Source organism: Solanum dulcamara, chromosome 11 (assembly GCF_947179165.1).
Source record: "Solanum dulcamara chromosome 11, daSolDulc1.2, whole genome shotgun sequence".
NCBI lineage: Eukaryota > Viridiplantae > Streptophyta > Magnoliopsida > Solanales > Solanaceae > Solanum > Solanum dulcamara.
The window spans coordinates 54,421,823-54,433,343 of NC_077247.1; the positions used below are offsets into that span (position 1 = coordinate 54,421,823).

At 34.1% G+C, this 11,521-nt stretch overlaps 1 protein-coding gene across 3 annotated transcripts; it reads right to left on the reverse strand.

Annotated features, from left to right (window-relative positions):
* Positions 1–2,235: 2,235 nt before the first annotated feature.
* LOC129872991 (uncharacterized) lies at positions 2,236–10,818 on the reverse strand. Of its 3 annotated transcripts, XM_055947967.1 has the most exons (9): positions 10,657–10,818; positions 9,071–9,227; positions 8,900–8,954; positions 5,140–5,198; positions 4,937–5,029; positions 4,648–4,861; positions 4,434–4,526; positions 3,056–3,106; positions 2,236–2,940 (listed from the first exon to the last, which is right to left on the reverse strand). In XM_055947967.1, exons 1-6 carry the CDS (start codon positions 10,703–10,705, stop codon positions 4,843–4,845), a joined length of 432 nt encoding a protein of 143 aa, XP_055803942.1. In that variant the 5' UTR covers positions 10,706–10,818; the 3' UTR covers positions 2,236–2,940; positions 3,056–3,106; positions 4,434–4,526; positions 4,648–4,842. The 3 variants fall into 3 exon arrangements, with proteins under 3 accessions (XP_055803942.1, XP_055803941.1, XP_055803943.1); XM_055947966.1 differs by lacking the exon at positions 4,434–4,526; XM_055947968.1 differs by lacking the exons at positions 2,236–2,940; positions 3,056–3,106; positions 4,434–4,526; ... (1 more) ...; positions 4,937–5,029; positions 5,140–5,198 and adding exons at positions 8,421–8,668; positions 8,759–8,816.
* Between the last annotated feature and the right edge of the window lie 703 nt (positions 10,819–11,521).

Consider the following 11,521-nt stretch of genomic DNA (forward strand, 5'->3'; position numbering starts at 1 on the left):
TCCAATATTAGATTATGCTAGGTGTTAGTAAAAAGTTAGTCCCTCACCCATTAATAAGAGATGTGAATTATTTTTTCAGAAAATAACCAAAACTAATTCTCACGAAACAAGCCCTAACACAAACTGAATTCTACAAAAGTAAATCCAAAGACCCACACTCGTTTCCCAACCCATAAACAATTAAAAAAATAAATGCCAACAAAAAATCTCACCTTAAATTCCATATAGGCCTTTGAAGGCTCCAAAGTTAAATCATATAAAGATCTTGGGCAGTATAGGTTCAACAAAAACAGTGGATATATCAGAGATCTACTTCGCTGGTCAATGTCAGAAGACTGTCAAAACTCATCGTTATGTTGTTAAGTAATTTATGTATTGGTCCTTTGGAAGCAAATCTTGAATTGGTATCTCCATTATGAAGGTCAAGGGAAAACAAAAACACCGTGAAAAACAAGAATTCGATATATTAAATGCTAACCAAAGATTAGGTTTCCGTTTTCTTTGTTCAGGAAAATATACTGACATAAGTGGATACAGAACTATTGAAGGACCTGCAAATTAAACAATGGTTTTTAGAGAAACAAGGTGCAGAAAAGATAACTTATCACATAGATTATCCATCAATTTGGGCCTGTATACCTTCACTGTGTAAGCATCACAACCTAAGATGTATCTGCTGAGCTTGAATGAACCATCGATTGCATTCAAATTATTAAGGAAACTCAGATGAATCCCAAACCCACTAGAAAATAGCGGTAATGGGGAAGGAGAAGCACGTGTGAAAAGTAGGTCATACTCACTGCATGCAAATGAACAAAATCTAAGAATCCAGACAGGAAATATCCTAAGTTAGCTGGTATAACAGAGACAAACCTTTCAATATCAACAATTTTGAAGGAGACACTGAGATGCACAAGGGCAATTCTTAGTAGAGGCTCTTTCAGAGAATGTGATACCCTCTTTGGGCTTCCAGATTATATACGCAAACCAAATGATCAAACAAGACAGAGCACAGATTTAGAAGTAAACTACGTAAATCAATATTTTTCATTTGTTTGAATTGTGAGAAAAATAGAAGTACTTGGAATGCATTCGCTTCCTTCGAACGGGTTGGTTGTAAAATACATCACAAACAATGAATGCAAAAAGAAAAATCCCAACAAATTTCCTTATTGGCAAACATCAGTCAATTCATGTGTCAAGTAGGCTTATACAGAATTACATGTTGTACCAACCTCTTGTCTACAATCATCAATCCAAGGTACAAACACTTGTCGTCCTGTAAACAATGACAAGAACAAATACCAAGTTAGTAGTTTTATACCTAGACTAATGAATACTACCAATTGAATCTCAAAAGAACTTTACCTTCAAAACCTTACGATATTCATTTGGCCTCCAGTGAGTTTTAGTAACCATTTCCAACAAATAAATGAAAAGGCTCAACATTGGAGGTCCCAAGGTTCAGTTTTGTTCAAATCTACAGCACCAACAGCAATAGCAAAGAAATTGATATCGAAATCCAGCTGGCAGTTCCATCTGATGATGCTGATCATCGTCCTTGACAACTCCAAAGTAATTTTCCATAACTACGACACATCAAGATTTATCCAAATTGTTTTTGTTTATAATCAAGAGTTAATTGCTTCAGCTTTAATACATATACAGTAAGACTTTTTTCATGGCCATCAAGTCCCCAGCTGGCTCTGAAACAAAGTTATAGAAATGGATTTTTCGCCAAACAGCTCAAAAAAAACCATGAGCAAGAACACTAAATCAAGAATGGAGAAAATGGATAAAATTAAGATAAAGATAATCCATGGGAACTAACCTGAAAGATTGGGGAAAAAAGTAACAAGACTACAAGACCATAAATAAAGTTTTTTTTTTTACAATTGCATAAAAATGTTGAGTACAATTGCTCTCACCAACAAAGTTACTTCTAGTCTAGAGATTCGCGACAGTGTCCTCAATAAAGAGAAGGAAGGGGCAATCCTACAAGTAACATTAAGAACAAACCAGTCACCATAAGATTTCTAGAAAAACACAGCAAAATAACTTTATCAAATAAAGACAATCAGTATCAATTGAGCCAACAAAGGGATATAATTCTGCACATCATTTCTAGCAATTTGATTGCACATTAAACATGGAACAAAAAATGAACAAGTGACATGTTCTAATAGACAAACAAGAACCACATCTATCCCCCACCCACCCCACCCACCCTTTTTTTTCTTTGTGGTGATAAGTCAAACAAAGTGGAAACTCTGAGCTGGTAATGAAAAGCATTTCTAATAAATAGCATAGCATTGAAGTCAATAGCTTTCTTTCCAATTCATAGCAAAATGTCTACATAATCAGACTATGTAATCAGTTGAAAGAAAATTCAGTAATCCTAAGAAGTGCAACAGTTTTCAAGTTTGATCCAGTCCATAGTATGCAGTCGAAAACTAAAAGGAACCAAACGCGGACTCCTCTGATTGCATGTGCTCCCACTTCCTCCACTCATCAAAGAAAAATAAGAAAATTTTGTCACTTCCTCAGAGCCTATTCAAGCTTTTCCTTAATCCCCTCATTCTAATTAATAATTTCTACTATTTCTTAAAACTGTTAGAACGTTAATTTTCAAATGAAGCTAGTTCCTCTAAAATGTAGATTGTATCTCATACAGGTTAGACCTGCTGGCAGGAAGCCTTAGCAAAAGACCAGCATCATTTACAATCGGTCCTTCTCTCTCTCCGCTGGTGTAAAGGAAGCATACGACACCATAGTTAGAATGGCCAGACAAAAAGGAAACAGAAGAGAAGTGAAAGAAACAGGCGCATATACTGTCTTGGGCTAAAAGTCCTATGCGCAAATGTGTATGTTCCAGCTCAACTTCAGTACAACACTTTGCAAAAAGATTACCATATATTTCTTCCATCAGCACCAGTACATCTCATGAAACACAAAAGAAAGTACAACTTCAGATGATGAAGTAAAATAATAAACTGAGCAGAACTTTTTGCACATTAAAATGCATTAGATCAATGTCAAAGAAACTAATACTTACCATAGTCATCCACCTTAACATAGCAGGTCCCACTGCCTATTGCTCATATACCTGGTGGAAACTGGGTTAAGGTCAAACTAGGAGTACACTACATATAAGATAACAAACATAAAAAGAACAGTCATATGAGGAAGTAAGTCTCATGGAAAAAAGAAATAGAGTTGCGATATCAGAATATTCATTTGGAAAAAAATGTATTTATGATACTAGAATGGAGCATCATACTAAGAGGAGAAAAGGTATATCAATTTTCATATAAAGCATATGCCCTCGTCATCAGAGGTAGCAAACAAAGGAACATAAGAATTCATTGAAGAGCCTCAACGATCACTGCCTTTTGTGCAACTAGTCTAAAGTGATGAAAATTGCATAAAAGCACAACTTGCCGTATTCTCAGCAGTCCACCTCTATTGATCCTCAAACCATTAACAAAATCAGAAATAAAAATATAATTCCCCATTCTCTTACATGGCACAATTTTCAACTTTTAAGAAACAATAGAAATCAAAAAGTCTAGACCATGTAAAAGAAACTAACCAGTGAGAGTGTTTACGAAAGTCTGTCCAATTGAGTGTCTTCATTCATATACTACAAATCACAACTTCTTTTAATTAAACTACTTAATTTTTTTAGAGTTGTGCGAGTGGAACTTCCATTCAATAATACCTAGGTGTTTTGAAATATTTTTTACACAAAACAATCCAAACCATTTCTCACAAAAAAGACCTAACACAAGCTCAATTCTACAAAAATAAATCCAAAGACTCACACTCATTTCCCAACCCCAAAACAATTAAATAATAAATACCAACAAAAAAATCTCACTTTAAACTCCAAAGAGGTCATTGAAGGCTCCAGAGTCAATATGTAAATATCTTGGGCAGTTTAGGTTCAACAAAACAGTGGATATATCTGAGATCGACTTCGCTGCTCATCGTTATGTTATTAAGTAATTTATGTATTGGTCTTTTGGAAATAAATCTTGAATTGATATCTGCATTACGAAGGTCAAGGAAAACAGAAACACCGTAGAAAAGAAGCATCCAATATAGTAAATGCTAACCAAAGATTAGTTTTCCATTTTCTTTGTTCCAATGTTGTCAAAGGCGCGCTGTAAGCACGCTTAAGCCCTGAAGCGAGGCTCAAAACATGTTAAACGCTTCGCCTCGCTTTATATGCGCTTCAGTGTGGTCATCAAGGTTCTAAGGCAAACTTTTCCTTGCCAATGAGCCTCTTTTCAAGAAGTGACACTAAACAATTGATATTTCACTTTATCATTCTTTTTTTTCAATTTCTTGGTCATATATTTGTCATTAATGTTTATAATTATTGGTCTTGGACTAAACATATATATTTGTATATTTTTCTCCCTTTGCACCTTTTTTCATTAAAGCCCACACTTTATTTGTGCTCTGCGCTTAAAGCCCCAATGAACCTTAGAACTTTTTTGCGCTTTTCGCATTTGATAACACTGCATTGTTTAGGAAAATAAACTGAAATAAGTGAATACAGAACTATTGAAGGACCTACAAATAAACAGTGGTTGTTAGGGAAACAAAGAGTAGAATAGATAACTTGATCACATCTCTTACCCATCAATTTGGGCTTGTATACCTCCACTGTGTAAACATGAGGACCTGTATACCCATCAATTTGGGCCTGTGTAAACATCAGGACCTGAGATGTATCCTGAGAGCTTCAATGAACCATCGCTTCCATTCAAATTGTTAAGGATGAATCCCAAACCCACTAGACAATAGAGGCAATAGAGAAGGAGAAGCACATGTTCAAAGCTGGTAATCCACACTGCATGCAAATGAACAAAATCTAAGAAACCATACAGGAAATATCTTTAAGTTAGCTGGTGTAACAAAGACGGACCTTTCAAAATCAACAATTTTGAAGGAGCCACTGGGATGCACAAGGAGTATTCTTAGCAGAGACTCTTTCAGAGAATGCAAGACCCTCTTTGGGCTTCCATATTATATATGCAAACCAAAAGATCAATCAGGAAAGAATACAGCTTAAGAGGTATGTAAATCAAAATTATTTATTTGTTTGAATTTTGAGAAAACTAGAAGTACTTGGGAGTGTATTTGCTTCCTTCGAACTGGTTGGTTGTAAAATACATCACGAACAATGACTGTAAAGAGAAAATCCCAAGAAATTTTCTTATAAGCAAACAACATCAACTCATGTATCAGGTAGGTAGGGCTTATACAGGATTACCTGTTGTACCAACATTTTGTCTACAATCATCAATTCCAAGAACAAAGACCAAGTTAGTAGTTTTATACCTATCCTAATGGATACTACCAACTAAAACTTGAAAGAACTTTACCTTCAAAACCTTACGATATCCATTTGGCCTCCCGTGAGTTTTAGTAACAATTTCCAACAAGGAAACGTCAGAAATAAAGCTCAGAGCATCTCCTTCAAAGCCAAATCTTGCTGGGGAAGCGTACATATAATCTGAATGGTTCTATTTTGATGTAGCTGGTGTAAAGCAAGCATACCAAACCATAGTTAAAAGGCCAGACAAAAAGGAAGCAAAACAGAATATGAAAGAACAGGCACATATAGTGTCTCCATAAGCTGGACTAAAAGTAGCTAAGCACCAATAAGTATGTTCCAACTCAACTTCTGATCTAACAAATAATCAAAACATTTCTACATGCAGTAGTGATCAACAAAAAATAAATTTCATCTCTCTCTGGCTCCATATATATATCCTCCCCCTTTTTTTGGGGACGCGATACAGGTAAAGAAAGTATTTTATTGAAAATGAAGCACCAGAAATGCGATGTACATGAACATATTACAATAAAAGCAAAAACAAAATGTAAGCATCAATATTTTGCGTTGTGAACAGCCAAACCACTTTTCCCAATTACAAGTAAAACTGCAAAATAATAAATAAAAGAATATCTGTAAAAAGATACTAATGAACACAAACAGTTAAACAACCTATCAGTTGAGTAATGCCTGCAATCCCATTCCAAGTTATGAACATCATAGTTTCAGGCAAAATAAATTATGGACAAGCAGCATCAATACAATAAAAAAGATGATGTCAGTCCAACATTTTGCAAAAAGATTACCATAGCTTTTTCCCATCAACACCAGTCCATCTCATGAGACACTAGATCCTTCAAAAGAAGGTACAACTTCAGGTGATGAAGTAAAATAATAAAATCGGGCATAACTTTCTACACATCAAAATGCATTAAATCAATGTCAAAGAATCTAATACTTACCATTGTCATCCACCTTAACATAGCAGGTCCAAATGCCTATAGCAACAGATATTTGGTGGAAAGTGGAAACTAGACTAAAGTTCAAACTAGGAGTACACAACTTATAAGAATAACAAACATATAAGGAAGTAAATCTCATGGAAAAAAGAAATAAGAGTTGTGTCATAAAAATATTCATTTGGAGAGAAATATTTATGATAGCATCAATTTTCATATAAAGCATGTGCCCCCTTGTCATCAGAAGTAGCAAACAAAGGAACATAAGAATTCATTGAAGAGCCTCACCGGTCACTGCCGTTTGTGAGAAGGAGGGATAATATCTTGGAGGAAAAGGATGGGGGAATATGTAGCTAAGCACAAGTTGTTAATTCTTGACATCATCTGTATTGACGAGGTAACCGTGAACGATGATGAGCGTGCAAAATGTATTTGGATAAAAATTAGATGTTCAGCTTACCAATGACTCCTATTACTATGAAATCACTTATGAGAAAAGAACCGCTAAACCCCAAAAGAGACGAGTATTATCATACAAGGCGACAGAGGATAGTTCAGCTCCTGCTGTGACGAATGGTTCAACACCTGATTCTACTACACCTACTGGCAAAAGTAACAACAAAGGTAAAGGTGTAGCCATTCAAGAATAAGATAGCGATGACGACTACTGGCTCTCATAAGACGATTGATTGTATTACATTCTCACCCATCAAACAAAGCAGCAGCTTCATACTCATGCTCAAGTTTTTTACATGTTAATCGGCTGTAGTCTCATTTTTGTCATGTTCTTGTACCTTATCCACTTAATCATTTCGGCATTATCGGGGAACACGCAATTAACATGTATTATATTTTCTGCATTCTTTTTGATAGATTGCCAAAGTTTGACTTGGGAGAAAGTTTAATATGTAGCTAAAACCCTTAGCTCTCTTGAAATGTTTATTGTTAGAGTTTAATGAGCCGAATTCAAGATTTAAAACTCTATGAATTCAACTTCTAAGGATCTAAGTAATGAATTTTTACACGTAAATTTGTACTCTGCGTTGGCTATACTGGATTCAGGTAAACTTGTCGTTGCAACTCTAAATCCATCAGGTTGGGAATGATTGGGTAAGCAAAAATCAGGAAAGTAGGAAAGTAAGTTCTAACTGGAAGAATGTCAGTCTTAGAAGCAGCAAACACATTGTAATAAGAAATACAATACTCCAATCAGTAAAACAAATATATACGAAATGTCCTTGTTAACATTGGCCAGTTTGGTTTTGCAACCAAAAGAAGCTAGAAACGTGGTTTTACATTGTTCTCCCATAACAACAGAAAGATTATTTTGCTCTACGGACTCCAGGAACAGCTGTGACACAAGGCCTTGCTGGTCAGGGGGTTCGGTCCTTTTTAATACTTTGAATTCCAATACAATTAGTAATAAATAATGATGTTTAGCCAGTTTTAACCTATTTATTTCACCCATATTAATGTTTCAGAAAATGATTAGGTGTTTTGAAATATTTTTTACTGAGAACTCAAACTAATTCTCACAGAAAAGCCCCAACACAAACTCAATTCTACAAAAATAAATCCAAAGACTCACACTCATTTCCCAACCCCAAAACAATTAAAAAATAAATACCAACAAAAAATCTCACCTTAAATTCCACAGAGGTCATTGAAGGCTCCAAAGTCAAATCATATAAAGATCTTGGGCAGTTTAGGTTCAATAAAACAGTGGATATAACTGAGATCGACTTCGCTGCTCATCACTATGTTATTAAGTAATTTATGTATTGGTCCTTTGGAAGCAAATCTTGAATTGATATCTGCATTACAAAGGTCAAGGAAAACAAAAACACCGTAAAAAACAAGCATCCAATATAGTAAATGCTAACCAAAGATAAGTTTACAGTTTTCTTTGTTCAGGAAGATATACTGAAATAATTGGATACCAAAATATTGAAGGATCTGCAAATTAAACAGTAGTTATTAGGGAAAGAAAGTGTAGAAAAGATAACTTGTCACATATCCAATCCATCAATTTTGGGCCTGTATACTTTTCACTGTGTAAACATCAAGACCTGAGATGTATCCTGAGAGTTTTAATGAACCATCCCTTGCATTCAATTTGTTAAGGGAACTCAGATGAATCCCAAAAACACTGGACAATAGCGGCAACAGAGAAGGAGTAGCACGTGTGCAAAGCCATGAAAATGAACAAAATCTTAAGAAACTAGAAAGGAAATATCCTTAAGTTAGCTGGAATAACAAAGACGGACCTATCAATATCAACAAAACTGTATGAGACATTGGGATGCACAAGGGCGATTCTTAGCAGAGACACTTCATAGAATGCAAGACCCTCTTTGGGCTGCCAGATTATATATGCAAACCAAAAGATCAATCAGGACAGTAAGCTTTAGCAGTATATTTGATTGAATTGTGAGAAAACTAGAAGTACTTGGAGTGCATTTGCTTCCTTCAAACTGGTTGGTTGTAAAATACATCACAAACAATGACTGCAAAAAGAAAAATCCCAACAAATTTCCTTATTAGCAGTCAGCAGTCAACTCTTTTATCAGGTAGGCTTATATAGAATTACCTGTTTTACCAACATCTTGTCTACAAGCATCAATTCCAAGGTGCAAACACTTGCCCTGTAAACAATGGCAAGAACAAAGACCAAGTTAGTAGTTTTATATCTATCCTAATGGATACTTCCGTAAGTTTTAGTAACAATTTCCAACAAAGAAAAATCAAAAGTAGAGCTCACAGCCTCTCCTTTAGGGCAAAGCTTGCTGGGAAAACATGTATATCATCTAAATTGCAGTATTTTGATGTTGCTAGTGTAAAGCAAGCATTCGAAACCATAGTTAGAAGGGCCAGATGAACCGGAAGCATAACAGAAGATGAAAGTAACCACTGAACATCTGTAAAAAGATACCAATGAACACAAATGGTCAAACAGCCTATTAGTTGAGTAATGCATGCAATCAACTTTTGCCCAAAATTGATGAGTTCATGAGATCAGAGACCAACGTTTGCCCTACAATGATCAGAGACCAACTTTTATCTCTAATTAGCCCTACAATGTAAAAGGACACAAATATCTCTAATTAGCCCTACAAATGATCAGAGACCAACTTTTGCCCAAAATTGATGAGTTCGGGATAACAAAGTCATTGACATTCAAGAAAAAAACAATTAGGTCAGTCCATAAGTCTTAACAAATTTATTTGACCAAAAAAGTCCCTGTTTGTACTCTGTTCTAATCTGAGTTTTCCCATAGACGGCGGCATTTCTATCATCATTGAAGCAAATTCCTGGGATTGAATCTAGCTCTTTAGCTCAAGAATTCATGCCTAAATTCTTCAAGTTAGTACTAGGCACACTTTCACCACCTATCAACCTTCCTCCAACACCAACTATCATTGCAGATTTCAGTAAAATTTCGTGATACTATCAGTATGATTTAACATGTTATATGCTTTCAGAGCGTATCTAAATAATTAAGATAAATGTCTTTCAGGCAAGGAAAATTATGGTGAACCTACTAAGAACACTCAGAAGAGAGAAGGGCTTCGAAAGCAAATTCAACACGATATGCTTCGTTACCTGATGAATGAAGAAGCAAATAGATTCAAATTAACAGATGATGAGATGATTGATCCACAAAACATAACAAAATCAGAAACAAAAATATAATTCCTCATTCTCGTACATGGCACAATTTTAACTTTTAAGAAACAATAAAAATCAAAAAGTCCAGACCATGTAAAAGAAACTAACCAGTGAGGGTGTTTACGAAAGTCTGTCCAATTGAGTGTGCGATAAAGAATATTGAAACTTTGAAAGGGTAAATTACACCTTGGGGACACCAGCATCGAAACTGTGCGAAATCTTACAAGATTACCCCTGACTGAATTGAACTCCAAATAGCCTCAGACATTCGCTTAATGCTCCCCATCTCCCTAAAAAAGTAAAAAACAAATTCTTGAACATCCTTAACATACAACATGATTTTTTTTTTAGAAGACTTCTTGAATTTTCTTGATATGTTCCATGACAGTAAACATATAACTTCAAAACGCCATGAATTTTCCTTCCTTCTTTTTTAATGGACGGAAGAATACCAAGATAATGGAAAGATCAGTAGAGAGCAGATAGAACGGCGGGAAAATTGATTTAGGGTTTACAACATAATTCTTGAACATCCTTAACACATGCTTTTAAGAATACCAATCGCTTAATGTTGTTGATTTTTTCTTAAAAAGAATGCATGCAAGAATTCCAAGATTTCTTGAATTCCTTAAAATATGCCAAGAATCAGCAAGATAATGGGAAGAACAGTAGCATTACTTGAGAAGATGATCACCGGGAAAATTGATTTAGGGCTTTGATCGGACATCGTCACCGGAACAGTTAAGATCAGCAATCCGGTAGCGTATGGCTTCCGTAATATGATGGTGGTGAGTTATAAAGTGAGCAGGTGGTGTCTTTTTTATAGATTTTGAATTTTGAACTAGTTAATACACGCGGAAAAAAAAAACAGTTAATACAAAATATAATATTTTTTTGTAAGTTTTTATTCTAAGTACTTATTTATTAAAAAAAAATAAGAAGAGTTTATTGCATTAATGTGAAATTTTTATTCTAGTATTTTTTAATTTTTTTAGTTTTTGAACTAGTTAACACATGTAGAAAAAATAAAAAACTAGTCAATACAAAATATATTATTTTTTGTAAAATTTATTCTGGTACTTATTTATTTTTTTAATAAGAAGAGTCTATTCCATTGATAATGTAAAAAACTTAAATTACTTCATTTTGTGCAAATTTTCATTGATTGATTATGATTTAAAAATTTTTAAAACTTTAAAGTAACTATATCAAGCCAAAACACAAAATAAAAGACAATAAATAACTATAGATAGATGTACAGTTCGATTACGAATATAAAATATAGTTACTTTAAAGTTTTAAAATTTTTTAAATCATAATCAATCAATGAAAATTTGCACAAAATGAAGTAATTTAAGTTTTTTACATTATCAATGGAATAGACTCTTCTTATTAAAAAAATAAATAAGTACCAGAATAAATTTTACAAAAAATAATATATTTTGTATTGACTAGTTTTTTATTTTTTCTACATGTGTTAACTAGTTCAAAAACTAAAAAAAATTAAAAAATACTAGAATAAAAATTTCACATTAATGCAATA